At 47.5% G+C, this 26,187-nt stretch overlaps 2 protein-coding genes across 3 annotated transcripts in view; one reads left to right on the plus strand and one right to left on the minus strand.

Annotated features, from left to right (window-relative positions):
• Positions 1–8,903: 8,903 nt before the first annotated feature.
• Ufd4 (ubiquitin fusion-degradation 4-like) overlaps positions 8,904–26,187 on the minus strand; it is a 157,999-nt gene continuing 140,715 nt past the window's right edge. For both annotated transcript variants that reach the window (XM_065428317.2, XM_065428318.2), the window contains exons 39-43: positions 23,839–24,031; positions 23,139–23,311; positions 22,086–22,258; positions 19,297–19,447; positions 8,904–9,656 (exon numbers count right to left, since the gene is read on the minus strand). In XM_065428317.2, coding sequence (XP_065284389.1) covers positions 9,374–9,656; positions 19,297–19,447; positions 22,086–22,258; positions 23,139–23,311; positions 23,839–24,031 — 973 coding nt within the window. In that variant the 3' untranslated portion in view covers positions 8,904–9,373. The remainder of the gene's footprint in view (positions 9,657–19,296; positions 19,448–22,085; positions 22,259–23,138; positions 23,312–23,838; positions 24,032–26,187) is intronic.
• On the plus strand, positions 15,232–17,156 carry LOC135899071 (tigger transposable element-derived protein 6-like). Its single transcript, XM_065428319.2, has one exon. It carries the CDS (start codon positions 15,469–15,471, stop codon positions 17,125–17,127), a length of 1,659 nt encoding a protein of 552 aa, XP_065284391.1. The 5' UTR covers positions 15,232–15,468; the 3' UTR covers positions 17,128–17,156.

Below are 26,187 nucleotides of genomic sequence, written 5' to 3' on the forward strand. Positions count from 1 at the left end.
GCGAGTAATACTGCCCTGTCGCGTAGTGCAGCTAATCTAGAGACCAACGGAGCAAAGTGCGTTTTCCTGTGCGGTGCTGTAGTACCTAGGGAAATGGACGTTGCGAGGAGCGAAAGGCCCCAGGTGCTTCTCTTGCAACTTACGCATGCGCACGAGGCTTGGGAAAATACAAAAAAAAAGACAGGCAGACTCAACTTCAGTTGACATCAAGGTAAAACGAATCATTATTCTTGGTGTGACTGGTTCAGACCCACGTTTCTGTGTGTGAAATGAAGTGTGGTTTTCGAGGCATAAGTGTTAGTAATAAAGAGCTGCATGTTATACGTATAGATTAGTTTATTTGCAGTAAATCACATACAGCCTCGATCTTATGTAAACAATTAACGTGCAGTATATATCATACGTATATTTGTTGAACTTTTCAGTGGCGATCCATAGTGTAGTGTTGCACTCATGGCGTTTCTGGTTCGTCAGTGTCTTGTAGTGTAACTGTGGATCGAAACGCGCCAAGCACCTCAACGCGCTGGATACGTCCGTAGCGACCGGCGTTAGCGGCCAGATACGCAACAACAAATGCTCGGAGCTCGGCAAGAAACCTTCTCTCGGAAGGGTCTCCATTCTAGCCCAGCCATGCGGCGCCACACTTTAGCTTCGAGGTAACCTCCGGCAGGGGCAAAGTTCTGGAGAGCCGAGATGGCTGGTGGCTGCACACGCACCGTCTTCACGCTCGCCTACTGTGGGAGGTCGCGTAATCTCAAGTTTCTGAGGCAGGTTGGAGGCAGAGGCAGCAGAAGCGTTAGCCGCTCTCCATTTGCGCTCTTCATTGCGCCAAAGTTGCGACAGCCTATATTGGTTCGCGGACATCGAGTGAAATTGGCTCATTGTCTGGTGCGCATGACACCAGCGAATGTTTACTGCAAGTATGCGGCAGATAATACTGCAAACGTTACTTCGTGCTCAAATCGCGGTTTTGGCTCGTAAAAGACTACAATTCGATTACTTCATGCAGTTGTGTAATGATTTGCTATCGCTATTGATGCGAATATTAACCATTGTCGCGTTCATGCGCAAGCGCCGCGTAGCATCATCAATTCTTTGCCTTTCGCACGAAACTGGGGCCCTATAACGTAAAACTTTTCCAATATGTTTCTATTCCAATCTTCTGACGTCAAATTTGCGTAACCACCGACGTAAGCACGGGGCGGTCACCCGCAGGGTTGTCTGAACCCACCAATAAAACGCTCTCCTCATTCATAGGAGGTCACTTGTGTTTGCTTGAAAAACGAATAACATTGCCTACACTGAGCGGCTTGTCGTATCTAATTGGCTGACAAGAGGCGAGGAGAACGCTCAAGTGGAGAGGGATTCGATGGGGCAGAGCCAGTGCACTGAAAATCGATAACCGGATGAAGAGGGTGGTGCCGGCGCCTGCCATTGGTCGGCTTTCCCTTACTTAGCTTGCGGTGGCTGGTCGAAAATCGCGGCGGCATGCAGCGTAAGCTTAAGAATGACGCTAAAAGGGACACTCAGCAAAGAAGAGTTGGAAGAATGAGGTGGTAAACGTGCCGAAAGTGCTCGAAAACGTTACACGGCCACGCAAGAAGGTTTATTATGCGCAAATACACCCATGCTCTCGGCACGTGCGAGTAGCCAGCGCCTGAGCGATCGGCGGCAGTCATCTTTTATTCCTTTCGGAACGGGGCAGCCTGCGGCTATTCAGAAGAAAATTCAGTTTTGTTCGGCATATTAATGCATCTTTAATCCGTACACGTAACTTTGACGCGATGAGTTTTCGCGGTTTTGTGACGTCGCGTAACAGGCAGGTGAAGTGGGTTCAGCCCGAAAACTTTTGACCAAGAGCCGGAGGCTAATGGCGAAAAGGCGTCGAATCAGAAAAAAAACTGTTTTTCTTTTTTCTGTCAAATCATGCTTAATCAGTGTGTACAGAAGGGGAGGTATAGCGGTTTTCGTGACGTCGCGTGACAGACAGGTGAAGTGGAGGTGGTCGAAAAAAGTTTTTGACCAATCGTGGAGGGCTGAAAGCAGAAAGTTTGGAATAGTTTTACATTATAGCGCCCCTGCTCTCTTTCATGCTCGCACATCGAGCACACGATACCAGACTCCCGGGGCAGACTGAGTATACGGATCCCCATGCGGTCCGTCCGTGCCCTAAACATGTCCTAAAGGTTTGTCGACGGCATGCACGTTGCCGCAGCTTGGCTTGGAGCAGTCGGCGAGCTAACGTGCAGATTCCGCGCAATAACACCGATCGCATCGTTCAGTGTTCGCGGCGGTGCAGAGCGTGTGCATGCAATTTCTTGTTCTTGTGCGCGCACAGAACACCTACGCGCGCATAAGAGCGGGTGCGAGAGAGGAAATGTGGGGACTATTGCTCCTTGAATATACGACTCTGTCTAGGCACTACGGAGGGGTTTCTTAGCGCATGTTGCATGCGTGCTTGTCCCTAGGCATGCCGGCAGAAGTCGCGAGGCGATTAGTGCTGAACTGATCATCGCAAGTTGGCGGCTCTACGGAACTATATTTATTCAATCGTGTTTTTTACTAATGAAAACAACCTGTCATTATTTCGCATTATTGGCGGCGCCTCCAGGACGCCAAAGCGGCAACGGGGACATCAAAGCTAGAACCCGGACTGGTCCGTGGGTTGAGGCTCGCAGAGGCCTGCGCGGCCCCAACCCACGGGGCGCCCTGCTTCCAGCTTTGATCCCCCCGCTACCGCATGGGTGCCCCGGAGATCCTGCGCCGCCTGCTTTATTTTAACCACAGGTGCTCTCCTGAGGCCTCCGTTTGCCGGTTAATGTGCCCTCCTGGAGCAGTGCTTGTAATAAATGGAATCTATCGCCACGACTAAAAAAGCGATCCACGACTTACACAACACCAGTCAGAACCTTGCCCCTTCAAACACAGCGATTTCCAAATGGGGCGTCCGTGCCCGCTTGCCTCATCGCGCGGGCAATCAGCGGCGGAGCGTAAACAAACTGGACCGCACTGCGCAACGCCGGCATGCCTAGGGGACAAACGCATACAACACGCGCGAAGAAACGTCCTCCGTTGTGCCTGGGCAGGCTCACATATTCAAGGAGCTAAGGCCCCCGGATTTTCTCTCTCACACCCGCTCTTACTCGCGCCTGCGCAGAAACGTCGGGCGCCATGAGAAACGCCACGCCCCGCTGTACCTACTAGCAATTGTAAAAACGCTTCCCGCGTCAGCATAGCGTTTCCTACAAAAGTTACTAGAGGGAAAGGGAATTATGGGAAGTACACGATTTGCCTAAACTTCATCCTTTTGGCTTCAAACACGGCTGCGCAACTTTGTAAACTCGTCGTTTTCAACAGTTTTTTGCGTAATAAATAACAAACATCATCAAAATTGTCCGACGACAGGATTCGAACACAGGAACTCTAACACAGAAGCCTGATATTGAAACCATTAAGCCAGGGACGCATGCATCATCACGCGAATGAAACGCCCTTGTAAATTTATCCGGGCATGCCAGTGCCGTGAGACGCTTGGCACGTTTCGATTTGGCCACTCAATCGTTGCAATTAATAGCAATTGTGCATGTTCCCGGCATGTCCTGCACTTCGAAGTGCATAGATTGCGCTGAAATTTGCGACAATAAGATTGATATAGCATAATATATAAAGCCATAAGAACGTATGAATCCACAAGCACGAAGATCAGGCAACTCCATGTACTTCCCATAATTCCCATGGGGGTGCAACGACTGCAGCGCCAGAATTCCCTCTAATTTTTGTAAGGAACTCTATGCGCGTCAGCACGGCAAGATTCCAACAGGCCATCAAAATCAGCAGGATTGGTTTACTGGCCGTTCCAACTGTGTTCCTTTTGCACATAGAACTGATCGTGCTTTTTTATTGCGAAAGCAATACTGCTCGCACTTTCGGCCCATCGGTGGTCGTGGCGCCTCCTTACACAGCTGCGCGTCACGTGACCATGTGACGTCACGCCAAACCGAGAGACGGGGCCCCAGCTCGCGGCATCGATGGTGGAGGCAAGCCTTGCGCGCCGCTGCTGCGGCGGTACCGAGAGGGCGCGCTCGTTGGTGTGACGTCACGCTAGGAGGATAAATGGGGCTACAGCTCGGCTCCTCGCAGTTGTCGGCGCGCTGCCTTGCGCTATGTCGGATAATGTATAGCCATAAGTTTAACAAAGGGCAACCATGTCCACACCAACAGCCGAACCAAGGCGCAGCCAAGGGTATTGCTTTCGCAATCTTCCAGGCTTAACCAAGCTAAGCCTTCAGCCAATTTTTTTCCCTCCCATCTACATGTATGCTTGTAGCAAATATTGAAAGTAACTATTTTTTTGTGTTTGTCCAATTCAACTGTATTAAAATTCATGTTGTGGCCACTGTGGCATCGTGGAGTCTTTGGAGCACATCTTGCTCGAATGGCCAGCTCACAGAGACAAGTAACGGTGTCAGAGGAACATGGAAAAGCTCGGCCAAGGCCATTAGACCAACAAAGATGGTGGGTTTCTGGCCTCACTGTGACAGCACTAATCCCCAAACTTCGCTTTTTAATGCGAGTAGCATTCTGTGGAAACCTCACGCACACTTCAGAGGCTATATTTTTGCCTATCGGTCGGCCGAGTCTCTCTCCCCGCCAACTTGGGTCACTGGTAGTCCATGGCAGTCACTGGCAGTCCCGATGGGTAGAGCACTGGGCTGCCGTGCCGAGGGAGCCGTTTGAAAGCAACCGTTGGACTAACTTGTGCCACTGTATATGTGCCACTTTTCTTCTGATGCCTACTTGGGTAAATGCTGCTCCACAATGAAAACAAAAATTCTCCAGCACTGGGTAGAATCAAACCCATGTCACATATTCGCAAACTTGTTGCACACGCACCACCACTGCTAGTTGATGCATGTCCAGAGAACTCGCTTGGAACTCGTTCCAAAATTCATGTCTGGCTAGCTGGACTCGCCAAAATTCTCAGCTCGGCTCGCCCAGAACCGCATCTTTACGAATCACTCAAGCTGACTTGCGTTCACGGGCGAATCCGAGTACGAGTGAATGCACTCTTATAGAGTTTACAGACCTCTACCTGGCACTACTATGCGACAAAGCAAATTGTTCCCCTGCAGCATTTGCGCCAAAAGTCGGGCTCTTTGTACCGACTAGTATAGACCGCGACAAGCATAGCGCGGACAAAGCGAATTAGACATTTGATAAATACATTTGCATCGAAGTCATGCTCTGCACAAACTGACCACAGTACTGCGACTAGAATAGGGCAGATATCACTGCGTTTCTCAGTACTGTCATTTGTGGAATACTCATTCTTTTTTACATACCAGTTTCAATTTATGAGGGGTAGTGCAATTTGAAGGAAGAGACAGAGGCAACACTTTTTTTCCTCCAACAAACTCGTGACAATAGTCCTTTATTTTCGTCCACAGCAATAGCAGCAAGTAGCGGTACATCACAGTTCAGGTTTTTCTTTGTGTCCTCTTCTAAACCAGCCAAGCTTAGAAGCACAACCAGCGCCGGTCAAGTCCGCTATCATAAATTAAAGAATTGTACACACTCCGGACGCAGCACCAATGCCGGTATTCCTTTCAAACTCGTCCCACAGAACCTTCTTGCATGTTAACACACACACACGCAAACACACACACACACACATGCACACACCAAGATAAAATGCGCTAACCACAAAGGTCTCAAGCGTGAAATGGCCACCATGAAATCAACACCAAGTGTACACACCGAGAATAACAGCACAAAGGAAAAAGCAGAAAACCCACAGCAAACTGACTGGAAAAATCAGGCAAGAAGCATTGATGCAGAAGTTAAGAGAAACGGAAGGCATCGTGGGGTCTCGCTTTCACCGATGAAAGTGCTGAAAGCTCCTAGTCTTTCCATTTATATATATATATATATATGTATAGATAATATATATATGTATAGGTATTTATAGGCTCTCGTGATATATCTCTATGTGTAAGCATAAGCTGTCAGGCATTACAATAGACTTCTGTATGTACACAAAGCTACATCAACTATGACGCTGCATGTTTTTGTTTTTTTTTTTGCATTTTCCCCCCAAGAGCTTTCTTTTCGCAGGTGGGTAAGTGAAACTTAACCAGCCCAAAGACCATGTCATAGCTGGAAATATATGTAGGTGCAAAATGAATAGTGGGACAACATAGTGATCCTGCGAATTTTGCTTTTCTCTCCCTCCTCCTCCCATCCCAAGCTCGCAGACAATGACCACACTAAAATATACTTATTCTTTCAGTGAACACACCTTCAGAGGCACTTGGCAACTGCTTCTGCAAGGCAGTTGCACAACTTGAAGTTATGGAAGGCATTGCACGAGACTGGGAAACGTGAAACGATCATTTAAGTTAGTAGTACGCTGCAAAGGACTGCACAGGACACTGGCCACAGCCAACTTCATGTAACCAGGAATTAGAGGGGTCAAAAATCAAAGCAAAAATACATCAGCTGTGCTTACAGCTGCAGATAAGTCCTGGCAGTTCAAAAAGAAAATTAGGATGTGTGAGTAGAAGTTATTTCCAAGTAATGACCAGAGTTGAAAGGAAGATTTTTTTTTTTGTCGTTTTATAAGTGCATTGTCTCTTAAAAACGTGAAAGGGCACAACATTCTGTCACTGGCTTACATTAGGCAATCATGCTTCCAACTGGCACTATGTAAACACACACTGCACACACGCATTAGAAAGAAAAAGGTAAAGGAACTGTGCAATACTCAAGAAAGAAGTCAAGGTCAAGATGGCAAGGTTTCCTTCCAAGCCCGATCAATAGAAAAGGGTAAGGTCAACCAACAATGTATCCTGCAGGTGTAAAACTCACAAAAGCCCATTGACTGTTGCACAGTGCAAGCTTTACGAAACAACTTTCTTGCAAGAAAGGCCTGCCAAAATGCTGATAAAAATATCCGCAACTAAACTTCAGTACGACTGCCTCGTAAATAAATTGATCAGTCACCAGGCACGCCAGACAAACACCACCAAGAATGATTACATAACACCTCAAGTTCAGTAACAGACTGTCAACCACACAAGCAACCACCGCAAGACCTCACAGCGCAATTCACAAAGTGTGTCACACAGAGCAGCCCAAGTGACTGAAGACGAGGAAAACGGTCGACATTGAGAAATGAGCACAAACATGGAATAGAAAGACGTGCATTCTCAAGCACTTGGAGAACCATTTCTCGCGAGTCGAGGCTCAGTTAAAATGCATGGTGCTGTTCTGGCTAGCAGCAACACTCCCATCTTGAAAGAAGTGGTTCCACGAGTTCAAGATGGGGGGCTTCAGTGGTGCAGAGGGGTTCACTTGGCTAAAACGGTCCCTACAACAGCCACTTGCTTAGACGAGTCACCGGCAGGTCCCTGGTGAGCAACTTGCACAGAAATTACCTGTGCAGTGCAAGCACCCAGAGCTTTTCTTACCAAGAGTGCAGCTGTAGGTAATAGGTCAACTGAATGTCACCGACAATATCTATGTGCTTGGACTGAAGCAGTGCAACAAAATGCTTCATTCTAAGATGGCAGGACATTCTACGCCTTCTCTTGACCATGTCACGCTAAACTGGAGCATGATTTGCGCAAAACTTGCAAAGCTTATGGTCTTTCAGCAAATGCATGCTTGCATCGGTGCTGATGCTAGTCTCCTCCAGAAAGCAAGTTTCGAGCGGAAGGCGCACGGATGTGAAGAGGATGTTGTGTCGAGACAGCAGCAGCTATGCTGGAATATGTCAATGCGGTACCGGAGAAGAACTTGAAACAGAAAAAAAGGCAAATCCAGGCAGTGACACAGAACAAACATCCAACTGCTGCAATGAAATTAAACACTGCAAAAAAGAAAAGGAATGGCGACAGTGCATGCGGGGCAAGGTTGGCAAATCAAATAAGAGACTGTGCCTACTCTCAATATTTTCTCTTTCTCGCATTCGCAAAGGAATGCTACCAGATTTACTTCAATCGAGGGGGCGACAAACCAGTTCGAAAGACACTAAATGCCGATTCCAAGAGAGGTCAATAAGAGACACCCACTGACAAGTGAAATGCCCCGAAGAGCTTCTCGAAATATCGCACATCCAAGGCAGCTGTAGTACCAATACTGCAGTGCGATATGCAAAAACTAGACGTGCACACGCATTAATGTTTCCGGGCTGCTCGGTGCTCTAGCTGAAATAGCATAGAAGTGAGGCTGGAGCGATCGAGACAGGAACCTTGTACTGGTACATCCTCACTATGCAAGAAACAGAGCCACACACAGCTTTACATTTGAACTGCAGAGAACAACAAAGCCTGTCACTACACACTCTGCTGCTCAGTTAAGGAAGTGATCACATTGGTAATACACAGTGCACTACTTACTCTACGAAGTTTTCACCGCTGAGCTGCAGTTTAAGACATGCCAAGGAGAAAACTTTGTGCCCTTGCTTCCGAGGTCAGACTGCCTTCGGCAAAACAGGTGCAAATACCAAGGGGTGTCGGCAGGCCAAATGCCATTTCACTGCCTCAGTGGTCGTGTAGCAGCCAGAAATGCAACAGGATCAATAGATGGCAGAAAATGAACAGTACTACGGGCAGAGGTATTCTAACCGTGGCATGACATTATCCTCCAATAGCTGCAGCTCGCACACCGGCAGACAGCACAATCTGGTTCCTGTACTGCGCTTCCAGCAGAGAAAGAGAAAACAAATGAGCCCTTATCCAATTTTCTTTTTCTTTTCTTTTTTTGTGGAATTTTGAAGATACCCGCGCAAGCCCCGGAGAAAGCACACATTCTAGTGGCTCTCATTACATGAGTTGCCTGCCAGCTAAGCCACGCTTGTTCACAAACAGCTGGGACCAGTCGCTCAAACGTGACCAGCAAGGTGATAATTTCTCCTTTTCTTTTTAATAGTAAGATGTAACTCTTGAAATGAAAACAGTTTTTGTTCCAGCTTCTCCAGTCCTAGAGACGATGAAGTTGAAGCAGATGATTTACACTTGTTCCAAACACAACAGACAGTTCACCTGGGCACCTTGCAGACACCGGAAGCCAGCCACTCGGAACGCCGCCACCTTCCCGACACGAAAATGAGGCATGAATACAGGCTTCAAGCAATTTCTGGGAAAGAACTTTTCATCCAGTGGGTTGCCCACGTACACGCACAAAGCGAGACTTCCGCTCCAATTTCGCTTAAGGTGGATTCGGTGGCCTTTCAAGTGGTGGCAGAGAGGTGAGGCTTTGTGCCAGGCACACACGGGGGGAGAACCAAAACTCGCACCAAGGCCCAGTGACGAGGTTCCGGCGGTGGACTGCCAGCCCCCTTTCGGGCTCTCGCACACACGCACAGGACTTTTCAGTTGAGGTGGAATCCCTTTTCCCGGGTGGCAGCGAGTAGTCGCTCTCTGAGCAGGGCCTCGGAGCTGTATTCGGGCAGCTTGAGGTAGTGGGCACATGTGTTTACCGACGGGTAGGAGCCGTCTGGAGCGTCCCCTTTGCGCACGACGGTGAGCCTCGGGTGCAGGTTGGCCAGGCCACCGGGAGGCAGTGACGAGCAGCCCGTGGTGAACTGTAGAAAGGCTTTGCGCTCGGACCCCGTCATGTCAACCAGGACGTTGACGAAACGCTGGAAACCAGGGCTGTGGCACCAAGAAGAAAATGGGCACAGAAAGAAAGTGAGGACGCGAGTTCAAAGTGGACTGCATAGGTAAAGAGCGTCAATAATAATAATAATAAAAAAAGACAGCACGCATTAGTATTTTCAAGTGCAATCGACAAGCAATAATTGATACAATAATTTATACTCGTATGGACTGCTGCTTTTATTCTGATAGCATTATAGAGGACATTGACAGGGCTTTGTTAGTGGTGTCAAACACAACATATGAAGGTATCAAACAGTGGCGTGGGTGGGCCAATTTCGATATCACTCTATAAAGGCGTCCTTGCAAGGTTTCTGACCACTTTATTCTAAAATGTTCCCCCATTCAAACATTGCACCTCAACTCGAGGGGGTGGATGGCAGCGCCATACCTTGAAAGAAGTGGTCACTGCTCTTCATTGACAGTAATTCATGAGAAGAGTACAGTCTCCTTCAGTTGAGGGGCAAAGCTATGGTTAACTTTTACGGGTGAAGGATCATCCGGGAATACGAGGGTAAGTGGGTTTGTAAACATGTTGATTTTAGAGGCAGTGTAATCACAAACATGGGAGTGCTGATGCTGATAATGCTATTGTGGATTACAGTCACTCAGGTATAGCATGTAACATGTAAACAAGCTGCGTGGAGAGTCATGGGAACAAGTGCCAGTGCATCGTCTACGGTCATATGTGTGGTTTGCGAAGACGTAAAACGGCACATACGCAACATCTCTGTCATCACACAGTCTATAACTTTGCTTTCTGAACAGCAGTCCGGCTTCGAACTTCTTAAAACAAGTGTCGAATAACCACTGCTTGCCATCACGATGTGACAAACGAAAAAACAGCGGATCAACTTCTAAGCAAGCCCAGTAGGTGAACACGCTGCCCGCAGCATCATTGCCCCAACAGCCAACTCAGCATGCCGAGCCAATAGCAGGACCGCTTGCAATGCGAGCTTCCGTCAGACCAGCCCCCCGATCCCTTTTTCTTTTTTTTAAATGTTTGCGCTTTTCCTATGCAGCCATCATAAATGCGGAAGGAGGGAACGAAAAGGCATAACTTTGAGCGTTTGAACGATACCAAGATGGTAGAGCTCAGTGACGGGAAAGACAAAAGATGACTCTGTGAACTCTGGTGTTGCTGTCCAATTATGAGCTCCTTTCTCATCGTCCAAGCTGACAAAATTTTTTGGGAAGCACTTACGAGTGTTTTCAGCTACATTGTTTTTATATAGCATAGATTAGGCATTGCAAATACTGAAACAAATGGTTTTCAAAAATATAATTTTTCCTAGTTTTAGTTTTTTAATGCTCATAATGACAATGCATATTATCGTTGGGGAAGAAGCCGATGCCTTTGTAAATAATGTAAACGTACTCATCAGCTTACTAGGCTCTAATGTTGCGTCTCCTCTAGCTGCAACTGTATGTAGGCTAAGGCAATGCGCCGATCCAGGATCTAGATTCTCGTGTGGGCATCCTTCGGTATTTTGAGTAAAGAAGGCAGCCCAATCAATATCAAGGCATCAGCAGAGGAGTCGCACTCCTGCAACACCCTTCTACCACCTACAGCATAAACGCATGTACCGGCCCGCACCCCGTTTTCCATGGGACACCCCACTTTATTTTACTTTTTTTATTTGTGGCCACAACTTGATAAAATTCTATCACTTATGTATTTTGACATGCTGATTTCAAATATGAAATTGGTTTTCCCATGCAACAAGTACTTTTCACAATATGAACAATTCATGTTTTCTTGTATGGACTAATTTGGAGGCAAGTTCTCTCTACAATGCTGGCTGTTAATGAAGGAGACTGGCACATCAAAATGATGTTGAATGATCAGAGGTTGCAGTGCTACAAGAATGAATGTTCTAAACTGATTTATACCGAAGTTACAGCATGTCAAACTTTTGTAAGCAGAAGGCATTAGTGAAACCCTGGAGAAATTATTACTTTTTCAAAATTTCTGTAATGATATTTGTTCACATTTTAGGCCTACTGCACTCCCAATTTGCCCACCTTTCAGACGAAAAAAGAATTATTGCAATAAGATGAGTAGAACCAGAGATATCGTCACTCCAAAACTACACTACCATCAAAAATGTCGTTTTGAGAAAACGAGGAAAAACATTTCAGGACATGTTTGTAGTGATTACTGCAAATGCTTGAATACTAACTTGATCAAGGATGATACAGGGGTCCAACCAGGCAAGAATGAATGTTTTTCACAAATTTGGACCAAAATTAGAGCATGTCAATATTTTCAAAGTAAAAGCTAATGCAGCTGCCAGGCAAAATTATTATTTTTATAAATTTTCTGTAATGATATTTATTCATATTTGAGGCCTACTTCACTGACCAATTCACTACCTTTCTGGCAAAAAAATAATTACTGCTGTAGGATAAGCAGAACTGAATATATTGTTGCTCCAAGACAATGACACCATCAGAAATGCTGCTTTGAGAAAACGGGCCAAAATATTTCCGTTTATTCACAGATCCCCCCCACCGATATATCTCAAAATGAACCAGGGGAGTAGTCAGGATGCATGCTGTCATGGTGCTTTTTTTTTAATGCCTTAGCAAGGCCAAGTGACGCTGCCCTTTTTTTGGTAGAACTTGTACTCCGCCGCAAGTCCTTTTCTTTTGCCCTGCTGGACCCAGTGGGTGTTATATTCATGTCCAGCTCTGATAGCACTGCTGCAGCTGTATACTCGTTGCCAGCATTAAAACGCAGCACAGCTTCTGCAACAGCTGCCTGTACTGCAACAAGAGACCAGTGCTGCTCTTTTGCTAGCAAGCTCCAGATTACAGAGTGCAGAGACTCATTCGAATTCTGAGTCCTTCCCCTCAGGCACCTCTGCAGCAGGCTCTTCTCTGACAAGCGCTGGTACACTGGCAAAAGAGCTGCAGCGACATCACTAGGCAAATTGTATTTGTGCCTAGGCTCTGGCTCCCCTTTGGCCTTTGCTGCATTGTGGGGGCACCAAGACTGCTCACCAGCTGGGCACAGGGAATGGTTTGGGCAACTGTCAGTGGAAGTCACATGATAAAAAGTTGCCATCACTGCACGGCTCATGGCTTCCACATCACCAACATGTGATTTTAGGGCTCGCCCATAGTAGACAGCCAACCTGTCGACCAGCTCAGCTGTCAATCTTCCCTTGCCACCGAGGCTTCGTTTGCCTTCACCCTTGTGTTTCTGTAATAAGTTGCGTAGTGCGGTGCCCATGCGTTTCCTAACATGGTTGATGCAATCCTCCTTTTCTACTTCAATGTATCCGTAAACTTTCGTTTCTTTAATTGCATTGTATGTGCGGCTGTCACCGTCACACAACATGGTGGTATAGCGAAGGTTATGTCGCTCAAGTGACCTCTCAACAAGATTTTGCCTGCATCTACTTCCATCTGGCCAGACTTGCAGCTTGTGTTTTTTTGGCACTGGTGGCTCAACTTCCAAAGGTCATAGCCCTCACTGTCTGGCTTAGGGCCATTCTCGCGGCCCAAACAAAAGTTAGACATCACATGGTAATCGAGCACATATCCAGTGAAGAGTTCAACAACAGTTCCAACACCAATATGTGAGGAATGTCCCCTTGTCAACCAAGTTCCGTCGTAGCACACGGCAATGTTCTTTTTGTGTCCAAAGCTAATGTCCTCATACAATTCAGTGACTTCTTTCGCACACCGAGTCATAACGGTCGCGGCAGCTCGGGTGGCAGCAGGCTCTAGCGTCTTCTTTAGGTGCCGCTGAAACGTCTTATTGTGGAGTCTCCTGCGCGAAAGCCCCATTGACGCGAAGATGTCGTTCATGGCTGTTTGGCCATTTCCACTGCTGATCATTGCACGTGTGGCTAACATGTTAATCTCAAACGGATTACATGTCTTTTCGCCATCAACTCTGCGCGAGTTCCATTGCGCCGCAACTTCACCACAATTCTCGCACAACACGACCAGTTTCTTGGCGAGGCCGTAGTCACGGTCGCCCGTGACTACTTTCGCACAACCTCCGCATACCTTGCATCTCAAGGAAGCAAGCAGCACATTGACAATGTTCAAGTCAACAATCGCGTATAAAGCTGCAATGTCCACGGCTGAAGCCGATGACGCGTCGCTTGTGTCGCTTGCACCAAAAAAACACAAGCTGCAAGTCTGGCCAGATGGAAGTAGATGCAGGCAAAATCTTGTTGAGAGGTCACTTCAGCGACATAACCTTCGCTATACCACCATGTTGTGTGACGGTGACAGCAGTCTTTTGCGCTGTTGCCGGCGTCGACTCAAGTCTATCAAGCGTGACTTGATCACGGGCACTCACTTGAGCTATTTCGCTGCTCGTGACAGTTCTAGCGTCAACTCTCACACTGCCGGAGTCGGCGCGAAGGATGCCGTCGGTCTGCAGATCGCTATCACCAGCATCGCTGCGAATCGCTTGCTGACCCGTTGTAGAGACGCGCGATACACCGCCGTTGTCGGATGCACCAGTACCGGAAGTCACTTGCTCATCGGTTCCAGAGCCGCGCGCTGTTGGAACGCTATCACCTCCATCGCCGTTGTCGGGCGCCTTAGCGACGAAAGTCGCTTGCTCATCCGTTGCAGTGTCCCGCGATGTCGTGCCCTTAGCACGTTTCTTATTTTTTGCTCGCTTTCGGCCGAACTGATACACAGTGTGGAACTTTTTCGGTCCTCCAGGCATTTTGTCGTGGCGTAGTCACAGAACACCCACGGTGCGGTCGCCACCAAAGACAAAATGGCGCCTCTCCCAGCCAAATTTTTCTATCCAGTGCCCTAAGCCAATAACATGGCGCCATCGTAGCCACGTGATCCTAACTGGCCAATGACGACTCTCTATGCACGCTTTTTTTTCTCGTTTTATTTGTGAAGGCGGCGAGCACAGGGTTGTTTACTGAGTGATAAAAAGAAGCTAAACGCGCGAGCTTTTCAACGATACCAAAATGGCCGCGGTTGAGCGAGCCGTTCACGAGTTATGGGCAGCCGAAATAAGCGCAATTTGTCCACAATTTAAAGGGCTGTGGGTGTGGCAACGAATCTTTAAATCGCTGTTATGCCATCAATACGAGGTATTTTTAAATAAAAAGTTGCAGACAGGTGCGGGATGGTAGTAGGAACACGAAAATGACATTTCTGAAAACTCGATTTTCAGGCAAATTTTCGGCTCCTAAGAGCCGTGTCTCCCCTTAAATATGTGGGGGGGGGGGGAGAGAGAGAGAAAATTGAGAGATTCACGTTGTGGGGAGCACATGTGCCCATCTTCCCCCGCGCCGTCGCGTCGAGAGCTGGCATAGACAGGAGAGAGGAGCACTATGCCCTCTCCTGATTCTCCCTTGCTCTCGCGAAGCGCGAGCCCTTCCTCCCCGACTCGAGGGCAGTAGCTGACGGGCGAGGAGGACATTCCCCTCGCCCAGGTAAAAAGGTACAAAACAGTGCGACCGAGGGAGACCCTCGCTCTCTGAGGCCGGACCCTTAACCTACCGGGGACTGGAGTACCTGCCGCAACCCGTGAGAGACCACGTTTGCCTGACTATGCCGGGCAACGAGGCTAGCCTATTTATTACTACAGTTGAATCCCGCCACAACGAATACCGCCACAACGAAATTTCCGCGACAACGAATAATTTTTTATTCCCCGCGAGTATCCTATAAGAATTAATGGCCTAAATTTCTCTGCACAACGAACCATTTTTGCAGAGCGTTTCCGCTTCAACGAAATTTTCGCGTTCAAAATCGAAACCGAAACTAGTTTTATTGGCGAGAAGTCCAAGTCAAATCCAAAGCCACATTAAGCATGAAATCACGTGATTGCAGTTCCGCCATTTTGGCTTTGTGTCGTGGTCGCGTTGTTCACTCGCTGCCTTTCTCTTCGACAACGACGAGTTTTCATCCGCAGGACACGATGGCAACGCAAGTGAAAAAACGCAAAACTCTTTCCCTTGAGCAAAAAGCTCAAATAATCGCCCAAGCAGAAAGCGGAAGGAAGAAAGCGGCAATTGCTGAAGACTTCGGAATTCCTGCAAGTTCGCTGTCAACGATTCTAGGCAGTAAGGACAGCGTGAGAATGGCACTTGCTTCAGGCACATCCTCGAAGCACAAAAAGGTGACGCGGCCCCTCCATGAAGAGTTGGACAAAGCAGTGCATGCGTGGTTTGTGGAAGCACGAGCCAGCAACGTCCCCCTGTCCGGAAGCATCGTCCAGCAGAAAGCCTTGAACTATGCATGCCTACTTGGCATTGATGATTTTAAAGCCAGCATTGGCTGGCTAAACCGTTTCAAGGCCCGCCATAACATCGTTGGAAAAGTGTTGTGCGGCGAGTCAATGTCAGCAGACGTGGACGGAGCAGCTGCTTGGAAGGCGAGTAACATGGCCGGAATTTTAAGCAACTTCGCGCCTGCAGACATTTACAACGCCGACGAGACCGGGCTATTCTACGAGATGTTGCCGGCTAGGACGCTCGACTTCAAGGGGCAGCGCTGTCACGGCGGCAAACACAGCAAAAAACGCATCACAGTGCTGCTTTGCACAAACATGGATGGCTCGGACAAGCGTCCGCCGTTAGTCATAGGCAAAAGTGCCAAGCCGCGCTGTTTTAAGGGAACTCGTAGCCTACCTGTGCAGTACAAGGCGAACAACAAGTCATGGATGACCCGCGCTATTTTCACCGAGTGGATGATGGCATTCGACCGCGACATGAAGCGGCAGGGCCGTAAAGTTTGCTTGCTTTTGGACAATTGTTCAGCGCATCACTCCGACGAAGTCAAGCTCACTAACACGGAGCTGAGGTTTTTCCCTCCCAATTGCACGTCTGTCTTACAGCCTCTCGATCAGGGCGTGATTCTTAGCCTGAAGCGCGCTTACCGCGGGAGGTTAATTCAGCGGCTGCTTTTTAACACTGAAACCGGCCGAGACACGAAGGTGGACTTGTACGTGGCACTGCAGATTATGTCTGCTGCCTGGAGCACACTGGGGCGCTCAGTAATTGTGAACTGTTTCAGGCACGCCGGATTTGCCGAAGGTCGACCCGTACACTCTGCTGGCCTAACACCAGGCGTTACAGACGACGACGAAGAGGCGTCACCGGCTCCGGGGATCGCGGCCGCCTGGAAAACGCTGGGAGAAATAGGAACCGTGCCGCCTAATCTCGAGCTCGACGAATACATCGGCGCTGACGCTTGTGTTGTTGTTCACGAAGATGTGAGTGATGAGCAGATCATAAAAGCTGCCCGGAATGATAAGGACTCTTCCGATGAAGAAGACGACGACGTACAGGAAGCGCCGGCTGCGGCAACCGCCGTACAGGTGATGGACGCTTTTGATGTCATCAGGAATTTCGTTGCTGTCCGAGACGACGATGTTGCAATGGGTTTGCTGACCGAGTGCGAAAATCGCGTGACGGCGTTGCTCGCCGTGAAGCGTAAGCAAACCAAGCTTACAGATTTTTGGCATTAAACGCCTTTGCTGCTGCTTGGGCAATTCTTTCTGCGTTTCACGTCAAATTTTTGCGATAACGAAGTTCCGCGAGAACGAATTTTTTTTCGTGCACCGTGAATTTCGTTATAGCGGGATTCAACTGTATTACAGAGAGGACATCCCTCTACCAGTGTTCTTTATTGCCGGTTGCAATACACGTTCTTACAGTTGACACTGCTGGTTGCCTTATTTGTTCGAACCCTAAGTAGCCGCGATTCCCGCGCTACGGGTTGGGGAGTAACACAAGGCGACTGCGTGGGGCTAGATCCGGAGCTCGCCTTCAGCCCTAGCCGCACGCAGAGTAGAACCCCCACAACGTAAGGAATGCACCCACTTTTTCCTCGACCCGCAAGTCTTCAAAATGCTCGCACATTTGCGAGCTTCCAGGTGCCGCTGACAAATGGTTAACCCGCGCTATCGAACTATCCATATCCATATTGATGCATTAGCATCACCAACTCTGGTTTTATGCACCACTTGGCTGTTTCCACGTGCTCTGCATGCTGTTTGGCTCTTTTGTGCTGTTTGCTTATTTTCGTCCGGACATTTACATTTTCGCACAATGGGCAAGCACCTAAACAGCTACACGGCAGTAGAGTTTGTTCTCTAACACGGGAAGCGTGCAGCCAGCAGAAAATTCGACATGGACGAGAACTGCGTTCAACTATGGTGTAGTCAGAAACAAGCTTTGAAGAATACAAAAGCAAAAAGCGCGCCTTCCCAGGCAAGCCATGCAAGTTTCCCGAATTGTAAGAAGAGCTGCTCTCTGCTGTGTGATGGATGTGTGAAGCGATGGCTATGTGTTGGCAACAGACATGCTGTGGATGAAGGGCCAGGCCATGGCACGTGTGAAAAGCATACCACGCAAGGATTCAAAGCTAGTGTCGGCTGGGTGCAAAGATTTTTGGACAGGAAGGGCCTCTCCTTTTGGCGAAGGACCACGTCGTGCCAGCGGCCTCCAGACGACTACACCAGAAGGGTGCTTAGATTTCAGAAGAATGTTATTGGCCTTCAACATGAACCCAATTATATATTGTCCCAAATAGTGAACACTGACCAGACCCCTGCGAGGTTTGACTATACCGAAAACTACACAGTCGAAGTTAAAGGTAAGACGACCGTCGCCGTGCAGACAACTGGCGCTGAGCGCCAACGTTGCACAGTGATGCTTTGCACGACTACAGGTGGAAGCTATCCCTCTACTTTGTTCTGAAAAGGAAAAAGAATCTCCAATAAAGCTTTCCCCAAGGGAATCGCAGTTTGAGTCCAAGAAAATGGGTGGAGGGACAGTGACCTCGAGCTTGACTGGGTAAAAACCGTTTGGCAGAACCGCCCAGGCGCCTTGTTGGCCAAATGGTCACTTTCAGCCTTGGATAACTTCACAGTCACTTGACGGATAAGGTTAAGGATAGTGTGCCGTGTCGGCATAGACATGCTTGTTATTCTGGCAGGCCTCACAGGTACGCTGCAACCACTGGACGTCAGCATGAATCAGCCTTTTAAGGCCGAGTTCCACAGGCAGTACAGGGAATGGATGGCAAGCGGCGGCCACAAGCGGACACCAACCGGATGGCTCAAGAGGGCATCACTTGTGACTGTTCTCAGCTGGATTCTGCCTTTGTGGAGCACAGTGTCGACGGACATTGTATCGCGAAGTTTTAAAGTCACCGGGATCTCGAACAGTTTGGACAGCACCGAAGATGGCGTCCTGTGGACCGAGTGTGCACTGCAACACTGTACCAGCTCGGAGACTGAGGACTCGGCGAGTGATGACGATTGAGCATTATGGCAGCTCTGCCATGTCATACACTGCAATAAACGCTCTTCATTCTCCAACTGGTATGTTGGTTTTGCCCGAAGGAAAAAACAATGTCATTACATATCGCGTATATGGGCCGCACCCTGATAATTGGCCCTCGTATCTTGGAAAAAACAAAATTTCAGCCCTTACACATGTTTATACGGTATGTGGCCCACCCCGACATGCCAGTTCCTGTTCCCTTTCAGCAGTAAGTGAATAGTCCATAGCAGAATTATCTGTTTTGAAACCAACACAATCAACTCGCATCACAAATACTTCCACGGACACAATTGAAATAGCCACATGCAATCAGCTACACAGAAACGCAAAAGCTAGGCCTCACGCACCAGTCCCGGGTGTAGCCGAGCTTTGGCTCGGTGTAGTTCAACACGTCCTCACGGCTCCAGACTGGGTTCTGCTCGCCGCACAGCATCAGCCGAACTTCTTCAGGGCTGAATGCCCCCAGTTTCTCCATGGGGAACACCTTACCAAATCCAGCTGCACCAAAAGACAGAAGACAGTGAGAAATGAGCTCTCAGGAAATGTGCGCATGGTCCAATATTGCAGGGAACACCTAATGGCAATAAAGCCATTGTAACTGAAATACTTTTACTTTATCCTGAGAAATAAATAAACTACATTATGCACACATCTATGGATTAAAAAAGTTGTCTGCATGCTTTCGTGTTATAATTCAGCCGCATCGGTAGTCAGATAATGAATGGGCATAGACAGTGGACCATAGTGTACCCTTGCAAATAAACACAAACCATGTTCTGAGTAGAATGCACATGAGAAACGTAGCATGATAAGGTTGCGCTGCATATTTACTAGCGTAGGTTTCCTGTTGGAGCATTCGGCTGCAGCCAAGTGAATTACGAATGGTCCACGCCCATTACAACGGACCCGTTTACAACATATTTTTGGACATAACGGACCATACATCAGCCTTAGTTTGCTCTCCTTATTTTATTAATGCAACGGCAATTGAATTCGCATTTAATGGACCACGTGACAACAGTCTATCAGCTTCAGTGGACAAAATTAGTGGCACTTTTTGTCAAAGCCAGGCTTTAAACCGGGCTTTTGCCGTGTCGGCACGGGCTGGCAACTGACTTGCAAGGGTGAGCTGAAGATCGTGGTTCAACATCGCGTGTGTGTGGGGGTGAGGAAGGAAGGTGGGACCTTTTTGTTTTTTACTTTGTATGTTCTTCCCTCACTTTTTGCAGTAACGTTGTTATTGCCTCACTTACGAATCCAAAGTTTCGAAAGTGAGGCGTTTAGGATATTAGAAACATCTGAGAAAACAAAAATTTTTGTTGGATTATCACGGTTCGTTGTAACGAGAGTCCACTGTATTATCCTTCCATCAAACCAACTCTTGTCATGTATGTTCCTGCATAACTTAATTTTTAAATAGAGAACTGTTTTGACTGAATATGTGCATGTCATTAGTGACTCGCAGCACAGTTATAGAGCAAAGCTGTATTATGGAGATCCCAAACAATTTTCATGCAGTGGGAGCAACTTGTAGTGATGTGGTCAACATTGAGAAGGTACGCTGTGTGCTGGGTCAAACCATCACAATACAGCTGCTGCAACATACAGAGCATGCATCATATATAGTGGGGAGTGTAGAAGCGCAAAGCTCAAATACAGTAAAGCGTGTAAAAATACCACAGCTATAATAAAGTACTTGCATCAGTTATAGTGAAGTGTTTACCTTTACCTTACTAGAGTAAACTTCCGTTACTTCGACTACAGTTAATTACATTTTTCTATTAATTTTATTCCGACCGAAGTTCCTGGCCGATGGCCGTATATTTCTATGGCACCACACTTTAGTTATTTCAATCCTTTGGTGGATAATTCGAACTTGGCTTATGATCACGCATCTGCCTGTTCCGAATGGTGACCATAGCTGGTCACTCCCCTAGCAGCAGTGGCACCTTGGTGGCACTTAGGGTAAAGTGCGTGTGTCGAACACATGTCATGCCTCATCGAAAACTCGCTTCTGGCCTAGCGCAGGAGAACTTTCACACGAAAGCAATACCTTAAAAAAATGAAGAAAATATAAGGTATTTACCCAATTCTAAGAAGTGGTTTTTTACTACAAAATGCATCTGTAAACTGCCTGTACATTGCAATCGAATACCAAACCAAAACTGTTTAAGCATATGCTTCGCCGCATAACACAGTTGAATAGCGGCGAAGGCGACTTAAAACTGTGCGGTGAAGCTCATTTTAGAAAACAGGGGCACGATTGGAGATCGTTGTTTAATATGCGCATTCAGTTTGCGTTCAGTCTTACCTCACGCAATTGGCCTTGGCAGCACTAAGTCGTCAGCCGCGGCCGCGGCTGACACGTCCACATATTTTACCACAAGATGAAGAAAGGTCTTAGGATTGTGAGAAAAAGAATCAATGATCGGAAGTTTTGAGCAAATCGACCATTTCGTTTCCGGGTCACCCCATTAATTTCTGGGTGCTTTAACGTTTTTGGGTGATATGAATTCTTGCGCAGTCCCGAGCGATTTATATCATCGAGCGATTCATATCATTCATATCATATATTTCTCTCCTTTTCATCTCCGCTAGCACGCTGGAAGTTGCACAGAGGAGAAGCCAAGAGGGCAATGGGCTCGGCCAGAAGTTTACTTTTGCAGCTCGTGGTGGCACCCCGTGGTGGTCGCTGTAGGCTACACTACGCAGCAAGCCACTACAACCTCCAAGGCCACGCGCAGCTGACGCAGTTATGTGCACTGCTAAGACAAAATTATTTTTCAGTCGTTTTGAGACGACGCTGGTTTTAACGACATATCAGATATAACAATGAGCAGCTGATGCACTGTGAACTTTCGTATGTGTTCTATAGTAGAATAAACTGCTTACTACAATGCTACCATGACGCGTTATCGACTATAACCTATAACAACTAAATATGGCTATGGGGCGCGTGGGCTCCGAAAGGAAAAAAAAACGTGAAATTCTCAAGGGGGATGGGGGAGGACCAGCCCCTTCTTTGTCACACCCACTTTTCATGCCACGTGCCACCGGAACGAACGAGCCAGGTTTTTGTGCCGGCGTGAATGAACCCCACGATTAGCAATGGTGTGTCGAGTTCTACGACACTCACCGCGGAAGGCCTCCATCTGCCGCCGGATGCCCGTGTGCAGGCAGAAGTCGGCAAGAAGCTCGGTGAACTCCTCAATGTTGTCGAGGGTCACCTCATCGTGCTCCCCTCCGGGCTTCAGCTCCACGGATTCAAAACCGTACACCTTGGACGACGGGTTGAACTCGAACGTCAGCCTGCAGTCGAGGAGGCCGAGGTTACACTCTGATAGGACTCCACCACGAACAAGATGCCGAAGGTTCCCCTGCTTCTCCCTGCCTTCACATGTGTGCAGGTCAATGCAAGCTCTTCACCCATCATCTGCCTATGCGGCACTCTGGGGCACACAGACCAGGTATGGCCAAAGAGCACCAAGCAAGACGTCACGAGTTGTCAATGCAGAAATGAATTGTGAGTGGTAGATGCAACGTTGCTGTGAAGAGGCCTAAAAGTTAGTCGCTGTAAAGTGGTTTGCAGAAAGCAGGCCTTTGCCGCAGATTTCATGAACCGATCTTGCATGAAAAATGCACAGGCAGGAATTTTAACAGGAGACAAGTGAGAAAAAATTTAACAGTCATGCTTATGAGGAAGGACACAAGTTACTGTTTGAGACAAGTGAGCAAGGTCCTTGGTTATTGGGGAAAAAGCAACCACGAAGAAATGGAAGAAGCATTTCAAGACTTTGTGCTTTCCCTCCTCCATTTAGTTGAATTGCATAAAAAAATAACTCCTTCGTTTTTTCTTTTTAGATTTTTTGGATATCAGCAGGGTTACGTACAAATAGTAAAAGATAGTGTTAGGTGCTCTATAGTTGATGGTTGGATTCTTGATTGCTGCTACCAGCGCAAAATTGAATGGGACAGAGTGAGAAGACCCATGTCTGTCCCGTTTAATTTCGTGCCGGTAACATCCAGTGTCTGCGTTGTCTGCAGAAGTGCAATTCTGCAGCACATACCTTTCTTCCAAATAATGAAGCTGACAGCAACAATGACCTAGCAAAACGTGCAAATAACCGATGCCACAATCCAGGCACAGCGAGAGAGATATGTATATATATAAAAAGAAGAGGGCGCTCACCCGAGGTCCTCGACACGTGTGGACATGCCTGTGCCGTCGTGCGTGGGGAAGGCCAGGTTGTGCAGCTGTCGCAGCTTGTCCTCCTGGCTCAGAGAGTTGTCCCCGAGGATGTGCTGCTTCTGTGCCGACAGCTCCCGCAACTGCTGGAGGAACCGTGCCTGGTGCGGATTCACCTGGAGTGCACAAGCACAAACACACACACAAGGTCAGCCTTTCCCCGGCCTTGCATGGCATGCTGGTTCGCTGCTTGTCAGGCAGTCAAGCCCTGATGTGACAAACACAGTTGCAATTGATTGCCGTATACAGTTGAACGTCACTATGACGAAGTTGCACCCGACCCCAAAACACCTTTGTTATGTCCAATATTCATTGCAGTAAGACCTCGTTAAACCGTACCCACTAAAAGAGTAGTTTAGTTTTAAAAGTAGTAAAGTCAAATTCCCGACACACCGGCCATTGAACATAATGTGTTTTGTATCCACATAAACTGTGCCAGCTTAGTGCATATGTATCAGTTAACAGGTAGTGTTTCAACTTTTCGTCTCGCAAACACAGCGGTGCTTCGTCTCCATCGGGCGGCCCGGCAGAACAACAAGCCTCAGAGATCTGAACAATGGCCTCCAAGCGCCCTGTGCGTTTGCACGTGAAGCCACATCCACATCAACACCATTGCAGGAAGAGGAGCAGGAAGAGGACTTGCCTCCATGAAGTCCTCGTGGGTGAGGATGCCACTAAACCAGGCATGTTGTTGTTGCTGCTGCTGTTGCTGTTGCTGCTGCTGTTGTTGTTGAGAGGACCTCCTAACTGGTGCCACTGACTCGGCCATGCAGCCGCCTCCTCCGCCCAGTTCCTCACGGGTCATCAGTGAATTCATCTGGTTGATGGACTGCTCCCTGCAAACAGAGCAATGAAAAATTGCATGAGCACAGATGGATCTGAATTACATTACTGACTCACTTTAACTTTACAAACCTGAGCACCATTCCACATCGAACAAAACTAAAACAGCTTGTTCCCCTTTATTTCTGTCCATGGAGAGTACATTCGTATAAAAAGAGAGAGAGAGAGAAAGAAAAAAACAGTGATGATATAATTAAAGTTTAATTAGCATACTAATGAACCATGAAAGCTTAAGAGAAGGTTTGAAGATCAGTATGCAGAAGACAAAGGTAATGTTAATTAGCCCGGCAACAGAACAAGAATTAATGATCACTAGTCAGCCTCTAGTCTGTGCAGCAGTACATTTATGAAGGTCAATTATACCCCTGTCAAGTGGGCAAGTTAATGCACTTATGGAGAGTGCACTCGGTTTTGAGCGCACTATCCCAAATCTAAACGTCGCAAGTGGAGTGTACTTGCAGAAGAGTGCACTCCGGTCAGAGTGCGTTCACAGAACGCACTTTGCTGGTCGACCGCGTAGCCTCGCCGCCAGCAGTTTCAACGATATAAAATGTGATCGATAGAAAAAGGACACAGAAGTTCATTCTACCAGTTGAACAACTTTTAACAAAGTAATCGAAACAGAACTCGCCGATATGCTGTTCTAGCAGGACCAAATGCCGCCTCATCGCATGCCACCATCTTGTTCTGGATTGGCTAGGTATTCGTCTTGGCTGGCCTGGACTTACAACAGTCTTATGATAAAGATATTTTCGTTTTTTGTTGAGTAAATATAGATTAAGATTGTCTTTTATTTATAATACAGCTAAAGCAATCGCTTTTTACAAGGTCATTTTAGTCTGTCAAAATTTTTTTAGTGGTAGTGTGCTCTGGTTTACCGTACCTTATTGTAGACATCCAACTGAGACATGCTGGCACCCAACTGGCACCCAACTGAGACACGCTGCAGACAATGCTCTCAGTCAAACCCATAGCCAGCTTTCATCATGTGCCCTAAAGCAACCAATAGCGACAGGCATTTCATGATTTTTTCACGTCATATCTCTACCGGTACTGCTGAATGGAGAGAAGTGCTGGCGTGCGAAAATTTAAGACAGAAAGCTGCTCTTTCAAATGAGAGAAAGAAGGTGACGAGCGGGGTTGTAGCATGAAAGCTGTGCGTCGTTGAAATTGCATCGTTTTCGGTTCTACATCTACACAAATTGAGCCACCATTTATGGAAAAAAAAAAAGAATATTCAGGTTGAAATAGATGCACTTCAGATATGAAACTCTGCAGATTAGTAGAATAATGAATGTAGATTCCCAAAACAGCATTTTCCAAAATTCGATCTTTTTCGCGATTTGTTGGACACGGGTGCCAAAGAGCCGTGTCCGTCGCATTGGCATCAGAGCAACCTGGGAGGCCGAGCCAAGGCGGCTCGGCGAAGTTCGCTCACCTCCTCCATCACCCAGTGCAGCGTGGTGCTGTGTGCCACATGCTAGACCACAACAAGCGAAGTGGAAAAGCAGACGCGGAAGAGTACCACAATGGATTAGAAGGCAGCTATCTCATCAGCTGCCAAGTCACGTGCTGCACGTGCCAAAGATTCTTTTGTTGTTTTATCAAAATTTCATCGCAGGCATGGCCTTGTAGTGGTTCCACGGGCTGCAAAGCCGTCTTGCTATTTCCATGTTTACAATTCTGCACACCATTGGCGATATACGACAGTAAATAGCAATAATGGATATAACGAAGCGACGGACACAATGAAATAATTTCGGCTCCCCCCTCGGTTTCGCGACGTTCGAGTGTATTGTTTGAAGTGCACCCTTAATCATCAACTCAAAGCAGAGGGTCACCGAAATGTGAAGGGATGCTCCAACTGCAAAGCTTTCGTTCTGACAAACCCATTATAGATTTTGTTTGTAGCTTTGTGCTATTCAGGTGGCTGACAATTCTTCCCTATAGTGAAACTTTATGTTGCACCTCTCTGAAACCATCTGCTCTCTTCAGTGTACGTAAGCTTTGAGTAGTTAATTATTTTGTCCTCATTTTATGATGTGCCAGCCTCCTTGGTTAGCCAAGGCAGTGTAGTAACCGCCCCATAAAAGCATTGTCCTTGGGTTTGATTCTGGGAGCAAGATGGCTTTTTCTGTAATTTCGGCGT

Source organism: Dermacentor albipictus, chromosome 7, assembly GCF_038994185.2.
Source record: "Dermacentor albipictus isolate Rhodes 1998 colony chromosome 7, USDA_Dalb.pri_finalv2, whole genome shotgun sequence".
NCBI classification, from domain to species: Eukaryota; Metazoa; Arthropoda; class Arachnida; order Ixodida; family Ixodidae; genus Dermacentor; species Dermacentor albipictus.